This window comes from Pteropus alecto, unplaced genomic scaffold, assembly GCF_000325575.1.
Source record: "Pteropus alecto unplaced genomic scaffold, ASM32557v1 scaffold110, whole genome shotgun sequence".
In the NCBI taxonomy this organism is placed as follows: Eukaryota; Metazoa; Chordata; class Mammalia; order Chiroptera; family Pteropodidae; genus Pteropus; species Pteropus alecto.
This window is the reverse complement of record NW_006431920.1, coordinates 8320846-8337731: the sequence shown is the minus strand read 5'-3', so window position 1 is coordinate 8337731 and position 16886 is coordinate 8320846. Positions and strand designations below refer to the sequence as shown.

Sequence of the window (16886 nt, the reverse complement as noted above, 5' to 3'; positions counted from 1 at the left end):
AAGTGTGGGAATGTGAAGATATCAGAATAAGAGTGAAGAAAAATAAACCTTCTTTTCTCCTTTGAATTCAGGCAACTCCTTTATCATGGGGAATTACTGGAACATAGAACAGACAAAGCATGGGGTCTATGTGGGCTCATCGGTAAAAAATGTGACTTTCATCACGATTAAATAAACAAAGCATTGTTCCTTTGAGTCCGTCATGAAGACATCAAAGTGTCCTTTCATTGCAATGGTGTCTTACTAGTGCATTTCACTCTTCCCAATTATAAAATAACTATTTCATGAATTTCAGGGCTAAATAATATAGGAGTATTTTGATAGTTCTACCCCTGTTTGTACAGATACTCATTACCCCCAAATCCTCATAAATTCATATAAAGTAAAGAAGTTTCACCGGCACGGCTCCCTACCATCGAACTTCATTTCGCTTCACTTTTACATGTTGCAATAAAACATTTGGATTCACGACTGAAAGCTGGATGAATAATATTTGGGAAACCTTGGAGGAAGAATACATGTCTCTTATGGGATGTTCAGTGTGTCCTATATAAGAGCGTTTCACATACACTTACGCCATGTGTTAGGAAAGGCATTGTCATCACAGTATTATTATTTACAGTTGGAAAAATGGAGTTATTTAAAAAAAAAAAAAATGAGGTGAACTTCCCAGTGTCAACATCTCAGTTGGCTTTAGAAGCCATAGCTGCCCGGATGCTACGTCTGGGCCACGCCCTAGGAAACGATGCAGGATTCCCATTGTACGCACCTGGCTCTTCTAAAATATCTAACTTCACGGAAGCAGTGGAGTTAACACTCTTACTGCTACTAGATATTATTTTAGACATTTGGAAAGTCTTTGTTTGTTTGTTTGTTTTTGGCTTTTCCATTGGCCTGCACTCTAACTCATGAATGTGTAAAAACTAAGATTCAGATCAACCCTTGAATGAAGGTTTCATATTCCACCACCTTTCAACCCTTGCCTGATTATTTCATTTACAGAGATACCTGCTGAGAAGTAACAGCGTAGTACACAGCATTAGCTTGTTTAGGATATCTTAGATTTGACATAATCTCTTTTGAAATGTTCTACAGTGAATATATTCGATGTTTAGAAAAATACCTCACATTTTCAGTTGTTGACTTTAAGAAAGCAAAACTTTTCATTATTCAATGCACGTGAGGTAACATTCTCTTTTTACTTATAAGGCCATGTCATAATGTTATCTTATTTGAATTAGTCTGTGGAGATTGGAAATAAAATTCTCCACAGCTTTGCTGAAAGAAAAAGAAATTATAAACTTTTTTTAAACACAAGCATCAAGCAAAATAAAATAAAAAAAAAAAAAACACATGAAAATAACCTACATTTATCATCTTTTAACATGAATATCTAGAGCTCTTAGACTTTAGCAAAAGTGGTGACAAAACAAAAATTGTTGGAGCAGTTTAAAATACAAATTTCACATTCTTTCTAAACAGAAAAGCTTTTATAGCTAATGTTGCAAAAGGTTTTTACTAAACTGTCATGATTTGACAGCATCGCATTTAACATTCCTTGCTTTATATGAAACAGCTTTCAGGATAAAACCAAAGGGGCGAGAGGGAGAGAAGGTCATTAAAATCAGCCAAGTTGTTGTTTAAAAGTTAAAAAAGTTAAAAATTTGTCTAGTCAAAAAAGTTAGGCCCTCGGCTTCTAAAAATGAACAAAGCCATTTATTTTACATGTTTTAAGAAGTGAGTTCCAGGATTACAATAGAAGCATCTTAAGGTTAATGGGCAAAAAGCACTGTTTTTTAGTAGGTTGCTTTTTGATAATGAAAAGGTCAAGGTGAATTCCAAGTCTCACCATGGATATCTAGGTAAATCCTCCCTGGCTGATACTGTTTGGAACAGGACATACAATGAGACTAATGAAATAGACCCTCCAGTACTTCTCAACTAAAGCAAATTCTCCAAGGAACGGGGCACGTACATGACCCAGCGATGCTCAAGTTTACTATCTGGCACCCAGAAGATGTTCAATAAATATCTATGTCATGAATGAAAGGCAGCAAAGGGCAAGAGGAACCTCGTGTAAGAGAAAGCACAGGCTGCAGTGGTCCTGCCCTCAAACCTCACTGCGTGTAGTTTTTACTTCACTTCTTCCTGGAAGAACAATAGAGAAGCCATCTTCATTTTGGTCTCTACTCCCAATTGTCAAGAGAGGACTGAAGTCTTGGAAAAAAACCCCAAACTACCTGATAGACATGAAAAAATGTTTACTGCTCAGTGTTTCAAGTATAATCAGTTTTTTTTTTAATTTTTTTAAAGTTTTCCTTGGAGAAAGATTCATTGTTGGTTCTTTTGCCTTACCTTGGAGATTTGTGTTTGCTTCTTTAAAGCAGAGAAGTGTAAAAGTTCTTTATTCAAGATTGTCAGAGTCCACTATCCACATAAGGTAGCGACGATAAGTTCATAGAGTTCCAGATAAGCCTTTACATGGCACAGCCTCATGCCCAAAGAAACAGACTTCATTTGTCCAGTTAGGGGGTATGGTGTTTGGGTTTTAATATTATTATTATCATTATTTTAAATCCACTTTCCTTTTTTTTTCCAGCCCTTCATGCCATCATAATCCACCGGCACTGAAGGTTTTTTCCTACAGTACCAATCAAGCCTTAAAAGCTACAACCGAGTCCTTCAAAAACGTTTCTGGGCACGGTCTTCATTCCAGCGAAAGAAGGATGACTGCGATTTATGCCACAAACGAAATACTATGGTTGTAATTCCAGGTGGAGAGAGGATCAAGGATGTCTCAGACAAGCTCAGTGTCCGGCAGCAAATACAGCATCAAAACTCGGAGGTGGTGTCCTATTTATACAGGTACATGTATTTTACAAACTGACGATTATGGGAGTACTTCTGAGAAACAATTTGTTCCAGGTTTAATTCGAATGACAGTGGTCATTTCTGTAAGCTCCACAGTTTCAGCAATCTGTACACCAAGCAACGCTGCAGATATATATATATATATATGTTTTGTTTTTGTTTTTTTAATTTCAGAGGGCGAAGACGAAGTAAAAAAAGTGCAGTTCTTCAATTAAAGTGCATGGATGAGGTAAACTAATTTCAAGAGTTTTGAGTTCATTCAGTACTGGCTCAGACAGGAACCATTCTGCCATGTATCTGCTGCATTTGGGTTCTCATTGCCTGGACACTGCTCAAAATCTTATTCTGGTGTGTGACCGCTGTGATGCCGATTCGTGCCAGGTCACTGTATATAAGGGGGGAAAAAAGAGAGAGAAAGAGAAAACATTAGGAGAGCTGAGAATCTCTTTCTCGGGCTTCATGCAGACACACGTTTGAATCAGCCACAATTCATACAGCACAACAAGGCAGGTGTATTAAAATGTTTAATTAAGCAATTTAATGCAACAATGTAGGTGCTTTATAGAGGCTGTGTAAAATTATACTCAATTAAAATGAAAGGCATTCCAGTTTGCTTTTTTTTTTTTTTTTTTAATGGGTAGGATGATTATGCAGCTCAAAGCAAAAAAGGAAAATACTATTAAATCTAGATTTACCCTTTCGTGTTACATCGCTGAGTACTTACTCCTGGTTCATGTGCACTACAGCCTCTAGTGTGGTATAACCAGCAGCTGTGAAATTATCCTTATACCGGTCCATTTTAATGGCCTGAAGCCAGTCGCCCACAGATACCACGGCAGAGAATTCAGGGGAGCTTGGATCCAACAAGGCAGTATTGGGTCTGGAAATGGAACAAGTAAGTGTAGACAGAATTATCAGCGAGACAGCAAGACTCAGAGAACTCAGATCGCCTGAGACAGGCAAGAGAAACTGAAACACCAGCACAGGCTTTAGATGGAATAACCATCATCAAATGTCATCATGTGATTTTTTTTTCTCCCCTAATTTCGCAAAGCTTCTAAAGCATATATCTGTCATCCTGTTTGTTCTTAATTTCATGTCCGGCATTTGTGAACCTCTTAGTGCATTAGTGATCATAGCAGTTCTTTTAAACACCCTAGACTGGGGTAAAGACTGGGGGAGCCCTCGTGGCTGAAATTGATTCGGTCTTTGCAGAAAGATTCCAGTCCCTGCCAGCACTGAATGGCACAGAATTTAGTTCAGCAACTATGGAAACCCTAGTGAAGTATGAGTAAGGAAAACTGTGAGCTTGCACCCTGCCAGACTTGACGGAAAAGGAGAAAGCAGCAAGAGTTCAAGTCCAGCGTGCTTCCAGCCAGCTTTGCAGGCAGTCTCAGTGCATTCGAACAAGTCTGGGACAGCAGGGAGTTAATCCCCTCTTTAATCAACCCATGCCTGACCAGCACGTGTGCCAAGACTGGCAGGAAGAATGGCCACTTTGATCACTGTTTGGACTGTGGAATGTGCTTCTCGTATTCCCTTGCTGGGGCTCCTAACTAATCATTTCAACAAAATCTGAGCACTTCTTATTAACTTATTTATTAGTTTACGCATTTCTCAGGCCAGGTGTTTTATATTAGGGCATTGTTAAGAGTGACGATAGTTCAAAGCAGGAATTCTGCCATTCTTCATAATATTGATAAGTAATAAATCACCTATTAATGGAAAATATTTAGTAAAAGAATTATAGGCATCTTATCATCAAAATACCTAATAATCACAGGTAGATATCAACAGGGTATTTTTTGTCACCCTTATTAAAATCACCTGTATAGCATCACTGCTACTTAAGTTATATTTTTTTTTAAGTTTACTTTTCTTTAGAAATTATGGAGTGAGGTTTACCTTAACATTTTGACCTGATTTTCATCCTGAAACTATGTTACTTGAATACACACATTTAAATCAGAAGTATACCATCACTACTGAATTTCAAGCAAAAAACAATTCTTTTCTTGTAAAAACAAAAGTCAATATAATGCCTTGATTCATTTTCAACACTACAGAATTAATCCAATTCCATTTTTTTCACTTTAATTTTTACGAGTTATTTTCATTTGCATTACTTTTTTATATAAATATTTTAACAAAGACTTATTTTATCAATTAGTTTTGTCCCCAAATAATACCTTGCCTTTGTAACCTTTCTTTTATGTCCATTGTTGCAATTTTATCCAATTTTCCAAATAAAATTCTGCAGATTTTTATGGCAAGAATACTAAAGATTTAATTCCTCTCCCAATTTTGAGTACATAACAAATATTAAGCAATAGTATTGAACGTTTACCAATTCAAATATTCATTATTAAATAGCGACCAAACAGTGTGCATTTACTTCTTAACTTTAAACCAAGAACATTAATAGGCAACATTAATGTTCCTGAGAAGGTCAAAATGACCTTAGGATGAAAATATCTTCACTCCATATCAATTACCTCTAAGGGATAGTCTCAAGCTTGTTCTGGAGCTCTTTGTGGAACACCATGACATTTGCTGAATTTTGTGCTTAGTCGCAAAATTCATATCATATCATGTTACGTCACACCCCATTATCAACAAGCAGTGATAATCATCAAAGCTGTTTAAGTACCATCAGTAAAGAAAAAAACTAGAATTGAAAAAAGTGTATCCAATAACTCAATTTGTTCTGCACGTCGGTGCTAAGCACATATTATATGCGATATTAGTAGCTGAATAGTTTAAGCTAGCAGGAGAAGCATCAAGAACTGGCCTTTGGATCCTCAGACAAAACACGTGGGATCTGGAGCTGGAGATGTAAAAGCTGGAACTTTACATTGGAATAGAAGAAGCTGCCTATACAGAAAGCAGGACTTAGAGTCATCTATTTTAACCCTCTCAGTGAACAGAAAAACAAAACCTGGCCCAGAAACATTAGATTTTTATTTTTTTCTTTTTAGGTCACATAGGTACCAAATGGCAAAATTCAGCCCGACGCTGTTTCAAAAGAGCTTGATCAGTAAGCTCTTTGTACAGTGGCCAAATCCTAAGGGAATTGAAAGCCTAAAAGAGAACAGAAGGCATCGCTGCTATTTGCTCCAAATTCTTTTTTTCATGTATTGTAACAATAAGTATAGTCTTTCTTGTCTATGATCTTTAGGTTAAGTTTTCTAGGGCAAGACAGGAGGATAACATCATAGCATTGGCCAAGATGGAAAGGGCTTGGATATCTTAGGGGAAATGTCCTCCTGTTTTTAGTGAGGGTCAAGATGAAAGAAACACCTTTGACACAGGGCAGATTTGGAGATGAGTAGATGCCCCGCCTCGTGCAGGCCTAAGTCACCCGGTCTTATTGTGCCCGTCTTCTGAAATCATTTAACTGCTAAGGACGGTCTATATCTTTTCTGATGGAGCTTGTATATAGGTATCCTGAACCTCAAACCAATAAAGCTCAGCCTCCATGCAGAAAAGTTCCTATTGAAATATAGAACTTGCAGTATCTTTATCTTCTTTCTGGACTGATACATTTCTTAATTTTGCTCTTTCCAGTGAAATAATAACTGCCTCTTTCACAAGTAGCTCAATCACTTTAATTTTTAAAACCCTCTTAAACATTCATCTGCATGCTTTGTGACTTGGTCCTGTTTCTTTCTGTCTTGGTCCTGTTTCCTTCTACTCTTGAAAGACTCAGAAAAGAGAAACTTTAAGAACTGAAACCAAATGAATCTCTTGCTACCATTAACACTTTATAAGTCAACTTAAAATTGCAATGCATAAAGAGCTGAGCTTTATTTTTTACTAACCCAATGTTCCTTTCCTTTTTCAAAATATAGTATATAGTAACCTGACTGTCTTCCAAAAGTACATATCATCCCTCTTCCTAAATTTTCAGGTCCAGTATCCAAAATGAGTACCTTAGTTATTTCTTCGTTCCTTTTTTTTTAAAAAAAAATTGTTTTTATTACTGCTATTTGAGGCCAGACAGGTATTTAGCTCTTCCAAATGGTGACTAGAACTATCATAAATACTCCACTAATTGAGAAAGAAACCACCCAGGTTGCAGAGAGCTGGGAAGTGACCTCTGAGTAAAGGGCAGGAATTAACGTGAGTCACCACTCACCTGCCATCTTTAATGTATTCTTTTGTATATCATTGTTAAGTAGGTGTGGCTCACCTGGAGTTCTCAGTCCCTGTCCTCTTCAAGCTGTTGGGGTTGCGGATGAGTTTGTCCAACATGTTGACAATCTGCCCAAACTTAGGCCTGTCACTTCTCTCCTTCTGCCAGCAGTCTAGCATGAGCTGGTGGAGCGCAATAGGGCAGTCCATTGGAGGGGGTAGCCGGTAGCCTTCCTCAATCGCTTTAATCACCTATCAAAGGAAACAGAATGGTATGTTAAGCTGCCAGGCAAGCTGTTGTTAGAGGTGCACCCTCCAGATCGGCAAGTACCCTGTACAGCAAGCTGTCAGCAAGCTTGAGCATAGCAGCATCTCCGATTCATTTACAGAAGCCAAAGCTAGACCTGAGTATCACTGGCAACAGGACAGGCAAGCTAGCCATTGCTACAAGGTGTTCTCAAATGGCAGATGAGGCCAAACTGAAACTCTAAAGTGAAGATGCATCCATGTTCCAAAGTGATTGACCCAATCAGATCGACAACATGGTGTTGGCCTGACCTTCAGAAATCACACAGCGATGACCCGCCTCATTTTGCTATCCGGCATCAGCTAAACACTCTTAACAAAAGAGACTCTAACCTAGAGTTAAAGACCTTCACTAGAAAGCATGAATAGTTGCCTCCAAAATGGAATTCCCTTTGCATCCTCCCAATCCAGAAGACACTAACTACTTCTCTCTGACATAGCATAATCTTCGACCCCATGCCAAGACATTTTTACTTTTGGAAGACCAAAATATAACAGTATACAAATTCTGTATCTCTGTCTTGGTCTCAGTTGGCTGTCAATTGACCCCATTAAAGGTGTGAGTAGATAAAAAAAAAAGCTGTTAGCAAATTTTTTTTTTTTACTTAAAATGTATATTTTAATGGGGACCCTTACATATCTAAGGAAAGAACTTAAATAGTAGACGGTAATTGTCTTACTGCCCACAGTGGTCTCCCTGACTAATAACACATACATAAATCATTCAAAAGTCTTTCTTCTAATTCTAATTTTTCTAATCTGTCTTCAGAGATATTACAGTATTTTTCTTATTAACTTTTCTCTAAACCTCCCTTCTTCATGGCATAAATCCCAGTAATGCAATATGGTATGACTCATGTCAAATTTAAAGAGGGGAATTACTTCATAATTTCTTGGCTGCTCATACACTTTGTTTATGGGTATGCTATTGGATTCTGGAGGTGCTTTTGCTTTTTATTTGGGAATTTTTAAAAGTTTTATTTGTTTTAAATCAGTCTCTCTTTTCCGCGCCCCTTACACAAATGATAACTGCCAGTGAAATAACCAGTGGCTGCAGGTATCTCAGTGACCACACTGGATTCACCCTGAGGTGAGTCTATTTACTAATCAGCCCTTGGCCTTCAATGGAACACGGTCATATTCTGTGTCCAGTCCAGCGGAGTCCAGTTTCTAGGCACCAGCATGACCGTCGTCTCTTTAACCAGCGCACTGTTGCACTTTAACAATCATCTTGTGATTTATCAAGCCCTTAGATCCTTTTTCTCCCACGTATTTTTGCCAACATCTCGTCGTATTAGTATTTATTTAGTTCTAAAGTCGACTTCTATATGCTATCTTATTGAACATTATTCTATTTATTTCTGGCAATTCCATTAGGTCAGCTTGGTCCTCTCGCTTTCTTTTATCTTTCCAGGTACATGGTGTTGACTCTAGAGTTGATGAAAACATTTCGCATTGAATTGATGAGAATGCAAGCAACATCGAGCTAGTGCCAGGGAAACACAATTTGTTATAAACCCTCGGACTACTTAATACTCTTTCATTAGCTCTCTATCCACTGCCAGCTTGGAAGATGGCTTGTGGGTTAACAAAACATATTTTCTCAGTTTACTGTTGAATGTTTTAGGGGGCAGAGGATTAAAACCAACAAAAAACTTGGTAAATCTGACATATTTTCAACAGTTACTTTGACTCATTCACCATATGCCAAATGAATTCTACTCATGAAAGTAATTCTCCCGTTACATTTTCTATTGATTCCTGCTCTACACAGAATCCAACACAGAGACAAATACACAGGAATGATAGATCCATATTATTGGTGGGAGACCAAATGGCTTTAGATGCTTTTTTTATGGATAAAGCCAGATAATTTAAAATTTAAAGTAACAAAAATTGTTTTACTATAACAAAGAAACTGTCAAAACTACAGGTCTGAAAACATTTAGGTCAGGGAAACTAACAAAATCTTGAGATAATTTGCTGTGATGAGCTTTTGTCTGTGACTCTCAACTAAAATAAAGGAAAGTTTAAATATCAAATAATAAATAAGTAAATATAAGCACTACTTGATCATTAGGTTATTTGTCTTTGACCCTCTGAAAGTCTCTAACTTGAGACCAAATGTTGCTACAAGAAAAGTACTTGAAGATGTTTGTGTAGCATAATGACATCAAAGAATAGATTACGCACCAGTCACACATGTAGTCTTTTTCCAGCCTGTAATTACCTATCAGTTATGCTAGCTGCTGTCTTTCTTTCCACCTGCTATAAAGTTTCCTTTCGATTTACAGATAATCCAATGTCACCCTGACCATTCCTCTAAATCTATCAGGGAATTCTTTTTGCCCCTCTAGACACAGTGTGCAGTAGCTTCTCTATCGCTCAGAACATTTTTTTAATTGATAAGGCAATCAGCATCCTGTTTCTTAAGTGCACCCGCTGCTTCGATGAATTGTCAAGACTTTTCGACTTCCTATTTCAGGATCTAGCTGATGGTCAGGTAACATGTCGCATCAGAGAGAAGTTTTTAAAGGAAGACTTTTCCTAAAATATCATTTTTATTGATACCTGAATACCGTGCATTTGTATAACTCTAGGGTAATATTCTACCTCATACATATAAACATTTTAAAAGTTCAAAGAGTGGCCATTTTACTGTGATCTGATTTCCAACCCTTCCAGAACTAACAAAAACCTTTCGAGAATTAGCTAATAAGGGTTCTAGGAAGACCCCTGGGTCTAGTTTTTTTTTTTTTTTCCTCCTTTCCTTTCCTTTCTCACTAGAGATGTTTGTAATTAAATTCTATTACTCTGGAATCTTATTAGTGTCATTATTGAATGCTTCTCTGAAATTGCAGGCATTGTGGATACTCCCTTACGAAGTAGTCCAGATGGTACATTTAAAGGGATGTGCATAATTTACAAAGGGTCATTTAGTGAAGCTTTATTTTAGAGTCCTCAAGGGGCAAGCTCTAATTACAACTCTGTCAGCTTTAAAATATTCACTAGTTTTCTTCCAATAAACCTTTCATGTCGATTTTATCACATGTGAAATGTGTTTTTCATAGAGCCTCACATTTTCTTAAAATTCAAAGTTTAATTTTGTTTCAGTATGAGTTTAAAAGTTAACTCATTAAAACGAATTAAAAATACTATCCCATGTCACTAATCTATGCATCTATCTACATCTATCGAGCTACTCTATCTCCCGCACTATATCATTTAAACTGTGTAATTTGTGTCCTTGAAATCCACGACCATAAGGTTTAACTACATCACTAGACACATTTGTATTAAGAATCATGAGTTTAATGTGTCATTTCAAGCTCAATGCTTACTCCATCTTACCGTAATGAGAAACTTTCTGAATCTCAATGCAAATATATTTCAGAACATAAACACTCACGTCTTGATTGGACATATCCCAATAGGGTCTCTCTCCATACGACATCACTTCCCACATAACGATTCCATAGCTCCATACATCACTTGCTGATGTGAATTTACGATAGGCAATGGCTTCTGGCGCAGTCCACCGGATAGGAATCTTGCCACCCTACGAATGTTCAAGCCATAAGTTATTCCCTAAGTACATTACTGATGTGCCATTTTAGTTTCTGAATGTTGTTACTGTTTGCCAGGCAGGACGACAGCATTCCTGAGCTAGCTCTCCAAACAATAATAAGAGACTTGTTTATTTTCACTAGTCTTCCAGGTAGAGACAGTTTTCCTCAGATGTTTTCTTTAGTCACAGGGAAGTGAACTAGTAATCTTTTTAATTAATTTTTAAAAGCCTAACTATTATCTGAGCTCTGCTTCAGGCACTATTGCAGAAGAAAAGAAATCTCAGGTTTTACAAAATACATGTTAGCCATGGTATATCAAAGGATGTGCAGCTGATATGCCTTTTGACTTCTTGTTGAATTCTTTCAGCCAGCAGCACAACGGCAATACTTAAAATTGCTTCTAAAATCACAAACTAAAAAGTGAAATACAAAAATTTCTATCCATCACACTTCATCCTACTCTTAGATATCCTGAGAAATATGACCAACGCAGCTATAAGATAATATACAAAATAGGCAATGAGAGGAAGCCAAATAATACCAGATGCCAGAGCCATTACTGACTTCAATAAAGTGAGGGCAGGATTTTGGTTATCATTTAATTATTTAAAAATCTGCAAAAATGACTATTACCCAGGATGTTTAAATTTTTTTTTCCTCCTCAAATGTCTTTTTATGTGCAAGGTGTTTTTAATCGAGTTTCAAATGTACTAGGGATTAATCAGGGGAAATTAATTCAACTTGAATTCAGACCCTTAAGCTGTTCAAGAGGACATCATTTAAAAGTTTTCTTTGTTTTGTTAGGACACTGAACAGGACAATAAATTGTACCAGAAACTGTACTGATTCAGTGCAGTTTACTCTGAAAACCCAGTGTATCACATTTATACTTATTACATACAGAAGGACACTTGTGCTGCCTTCTGCCTTCTTTAAATGTTTAGCTAAGGTTTTATCTATGTAAATGTAACATTCTAGAAGCCTCCTTTAACTTTCCTCTCTCCAGTTACTGAGAAAAAATAAAAGATCTTCAGCATTCACAAAGATGTATTCTTTCCTAAATGAATGGACTTGGAATTCAAAAAAAGATATGTGTAAGAATCAGAATTAGAGTCAAAGAAACTGAACACTATAAGAAAAAAAAATAATAACCTAACCAGAAACAAAAACAAAAACAAAAAAATCCCCTCAACGCTTAAGATTGCAGATGCAAAATGAGCATTAAATGGCTGGTAACTGTCTGTTTCATGTTGATTTTAACAGTGTCAGCCCTAATGGCCAATAACTTTTATGATTCTGTGTTTATTCCATCAGTATCTCACATTCAGAAGGTCCAGCTAAGATAGCACAGCCATTAACTGGATACTGATAACTCTTAACTGTGCCTTAATCCTGGCTTATCTACCAGTAGTAAAACGAAGGCCATTAGATACTGGAAAACCTTAGATAGCGTAAATGTTTTATAAATACTGTATATATATTCTCAGAGTCAGTAGCCAACCAAGCAGAAGCATTGTTCTGTCTTGTTTAAAATAATTTTTTTAATAATAGAAAAACATAGAAAATCTAAAACAAGAAGGAAGGAAGAAAGGAAGGGGAAGGAGAGAGAAAAGAAGGGAGGGCGGGAGGGAGGGAGGAAGGAAGGAAGAAAGAATTAAGTGTAAAAAAATACAATAAGTGAAGCGCTACTTTGTGGCTTTGTAAAATGGTCACACATTCAGAGGCTGTTTCAAAGAGGCTCTGAAGGATGAGGAAACTTGTAAAATCACAAAAAGCTGAAACATCAAAGTGAGAAGCGAGGAAGTTTCATCAAAACTAAAACCCAGTACCTGCAAACCCTCCTTACCCTTGTGGTATAAGCCGCTTCCGGATCATCCTCGAGCACTCGGGACATGCCGAAATCAGACACTTTGCAGACCAAGTTGCTATTTACCAGAATATTTCGTGCAGCCAGATCTCGATGCACATAGCTCATATCAGATAAATACTTCATCCCAGACCCAATGCCACGAAGCATGCCCACCAACTGAATGACCGTAAATCTGCCATCATTCTTCTATATGGGAAAAGAGTGAGAAACAATCCCATTAGCATTAGGCCAAATTAATTTTCACCAAGCATTTACTACTTGGATCTCTTTTGATATCTGTATCCGGTATGCAGTCAAACTCAACATTATTTCCTGGCCTTTTTAACCAAAGTCAGTAATTCACTAGCAAAGTGAGTGTATCCTAGAAGCTGGGTTTGCTTCCTGTATTAGATGGAAATTATCCAGCTATAATGAATCTATGGCTCAAACAGCCCCACAATACAAGAATAAATCATATACAACTCTCATCGAACATGGATTATTTAATAGTCTTTAAAAGTCACATCATTCTCTATTTCTCCTCTTCTTCCTTCGCCCCGTTAAAAACAAGTCCACGAATACCACCAAGCAAAGTGGTGCAAGGAGTCTGTTAGAGTCTTCCAGATACCACAATTCATGGGTTTAATATAAAGTAGTCACATACCCTGAGGAATGCATCCAAGGAGCCATTCTCCATGTACTCCGTTATAATCATTACTGGTTTACCTAGAGTTTTCAGAAAGAAAAACACAAACCCTTGATGAACACTGCAGTTAATGAGATCAAAATGGGCTTTGCACAATTTTACTGCCAAGACACCTGTCTTGTGCGATCTAATTTAATTAAAACAAGCCAAGCTTATGCCTCAGCTGTGGGGAGCTAGGAATGAAATATTAAAAAGACAAGTAGGTTTAAATTCCATCTGGAAAGTTAACCCTTTGGGTGACTTGTTGACAAGGTTCTTAACTAAAGTGGCCTCTGGTATCCAGGGAACACATGAATGGATAATTGCTCTCTCAAGCAAAAGGAGAAGGAGATAAATGGGCAGTCCTGTTTAAAGGTAAAAAAAAAAAAATCTTTAAGATAATTAATTTATTTGTCCCCAGAAGAGCCACGTGTGCGATGCTAAAGAAATCAATGGACAGAAAAACTTTTTTACTTATTCAGAGAAAGTCAAGTTTCAGGACATGGTGGCTATGCTGGATACTTCCTTGCTCGAACACATCTTCAAGCTCAAGCATGCAGCGTATTAACTTCTTTCCCCTGATCTCGCTCAGATTAGGGGCTGTAGCCTTTCTTTTCCTTTTTCCTTTCTACGGATAAGCTTATTCCCTTTGTTTCCTTAAGCCATCATCCTCAGCAGCAACAACAAAATCGCAGAAAAGGTTTACCAAATGATTGCATCCTAGAGAGCAGTTTTAATTCAATACTAGAACATTCTTGCTCCCTCCCACCTTCTTTTTTGCGGGGCAAAGAAATAAAAATGATTTTAAAGTTTGGGGGAAGAGGGAGAAATAACACTTTTATTATTATTATTAGTTTTCTTTCTAAGGACCTTAGGAAGTAAGAATCATTCTTTAGATTCTTAATCTCTGGCAATGGACTCAAGGTCTGAAATGTTTTCTTTCTAAAGGGGATTTGTGGGAGGGGTGGGGGGGTGCATGAATCCTCAATATTTTCCTAAGGGAAGGCTTAGAGCAAAGAGAACATAAAAGATTTCCTGGGAGGAAAATAAAATGTTAGTCTGATGATAAATCAAAAATATTCACACTCTCATTGCTGATTGTGGACAGTTGGGACTTACGGCAAATGGGCTGGGATGTGTCATGCTAAAAAGCCTTCAAAATTCTTCTAAGCTAATACACTTCGCATTCAGAGCCTTTATAGGAATAGACGCTGGTGTGGGGGAAAAAAGGAAGCATCTTTGTTTCTTGGTCTCCAGTCTAAGAAATCTTTCCAAAGCAAAAATTTTTCATTTGAAACCAATACCCTGGAGATTTGATTTTCAAGTGCTGAATGGAAACCCACAGAAAATGCAGGAATCTTGGTATAGACCAAAGGATGAGTCAAACCACTCCCGGCCTTTCCCCTTGGCTGGAAGGAGTGGTCCCCAAACACCTCTCTGTCCTCCATCAACATAAATAGGAAGACACTCTTAGTTCTTAGATTCATTTACCCTCCACATCTGTGACCACAGTCTTCTAACAGAACAAATGCATCTAAATGAGTTTTAATTAACCTGCCGCAGTCAAAAGATACTTTGTCAACTAACGAGAAAGGGGGACTCTCTTGGCGGTGCATTAACGCCTACTACCATTTCACCAGATCCTGGGGAGATGTAGAGGAGAGAGCAGAAGATGTGAAAGACAGCGGGGTGGGAGAGAGAATGCATAGTCTCCCCGTCAATTTAAAAAGTTACTCAAGCAGCTGCCGGTAATGAATTCACACTCTTCCATTCCAGCTTTTTTCACCCTCACTCCTCCCTAGTCCGACGGTTGGCGTCATCTTCACGATTTTTCTACATTCCTTTTTCTGTTTATTAACAATATCCATTTGTGAGAATCTTTATGAGCTCTACAAGAGAAATAAAGGTGAGCGTCTCCATAAGCAGAGGGGCTTATGGAACAGACCCAGGCTGAGCTCGTGGGGGAAGCGGTGCCTTCTCTGGAACAGGCAGGGATGCGGTGGGGAGCGAACGATGGGGGAAGGGGACAGCTCCGCTGGTGGAAGATTTAAATCATTTTAATTCAGTGACAACTGCATTATGCAAATTCACCCAGTCGTTTATAACAGTTACAGCTATAATAGCTATGGGTTTTAGAGGCACGCTGGGACTTTAACACAAAGATCCCCTGTTTCTTCTCTCTTCTACAGAGGTGCTGTGAAAATCACTGTCTGCAGCAGGAAAAACACCCCAAGTTGAACAGAGCCTCCTTTTGAGAAACTGGAACTGCAGAAGTATTTAAACGGAATGTTATCTTTAATTAAAGTAGTGAAGGACTCCGGGCAGCCCCGAAGGCCATAGGCAACAGAAAAATATCCTGTCTGTAAAACTAATCTTAAAAAGCAAATAGAGCTATTCTATGCTAATTATAGCCTTCACCCTGGGTGGAAAATTACATATCCTTAGCACCAAAGTTTCTTTTTTGAAGGATTCTGAAGATAGGAAAAGATATACTTCTTAAGACATAATAACACCAGTTAACACTTAAGAGTTGTTTTTTTTTGTTGTTTGGTTGGTTGGTTGGTTGGTTGTTTTTTTTTTTTGGCAAGCATTATGCTAAATAATTTGGGGTACCTCTGAGCTTAAAAATTCAAACGTTTCGACCTTACCCCGCCTGCTGAATCAAGCCTCTGAAGGTGAAATTCAGAAAACTTTAGCAAGTTTTCCAGAATTCTGCTGTACGTTTAAGTATGAGGACCTCCGACCTAGGGTTCTCTATTTTCTCTTCTGAAATATTTTGTACCCTCGTGTCCTACTTGCCTTCCGCCCCAGACCTGATATCCAAAATTTTCTCTTTAACCTGCCCATCCCTGCTTCTCTTCACACACTGGAGCAGCCACTCTGCACATGCTGATTGAGGATGCTTTCCACTGGCACCTCGAATCAAATAAGAGGCTCCTTGGCCTTCCTGGAGACATAGCCCCAGGCTTACAAGATCCTTGACTTGTAGTAACTGCAGTAGGTATGACAGCTCCTGGAACAGAGCCATTTTCAGTAATGACCACTTCAGCTGTACTATCCATGTGGTACTTTATAAGTTAGTCTTAGCCAGGCTTACATATGCATTCGGGGTTTGCTTTGCAAAAGACATCTGTTGAGCTGTGTTGTATTTTAACTGCAGCGTGGTTCGCAGGTTCAGCAAATGCTAACGGACTCAAAAAGGAAAGTTCAACCAGGTGTTACTGTAAAAAGGTGCTGAACTGCAACAGCCATAAATCAGGCAGAGCAGACAAGCACATCCCCCAATATAATAAAGATTCCCAAGATCTCCAATCTGCATCTGGAACCGAAGCTTCCAGCACAAGGTGTGGTGAGGTTTTGTTGTGTTTTGTATGAAAAGTACTTAAAATTTATTTCGCTCACCATCTGCTTGCGCCTACTTTGTGACAATCAGTTAGGTCTAGCAACGATTTGAAAGATGGCGCGGCATCCC

The 16886-nt window shown here is 38.0% G+C and overlaps 1 protein-coding gene across 4 annotated transcripts in view; it reads right to left on the bottom strand.

Moving 5' to 3' along the window:
- EPHA4 (EPH receptor A4) overlaps positions 1-16886 on the bottom strand; it is a 133293-nt gene that overhangs the window by 4145 nt on the left and 112262 nt on the right. Inside the window, exons 12-17 of one of the 4 annotated variants that reach the window (XR_003044697.1) lie at positions 13394-13455; positions 12727-12936; positions 10721-10870; positions 7064-7257; positions 3596-3751; positions 2356-3256 (exon numbers count right to left, since the gene is read on the bottom strand). Coding sequence is in view for 2 of the 4 variants with exons in the window: in XM_025043266.1 (XP_024899034.1) it covers positions 3142-3256; positions 3596-3751; positions 7064-7257; positions 10721-10870; positions 12727-12936; positions 13394-13455 (887 nt within the window). In the remaining 2 variants the exon portion in view is untranslated. Of the gene's footprint in view, positions 1-2355; positions 3257-3566; positions 3752-7063; positions 7258-10720; positions 10871-12726; positions 12937-13393; positions 13456-16886 lie in introns of those variants that run through there. The other 3 variants (XR_003044698.1, XM_025043266.1, XM_015585448.2) reach the window with 3 other exon arrangements.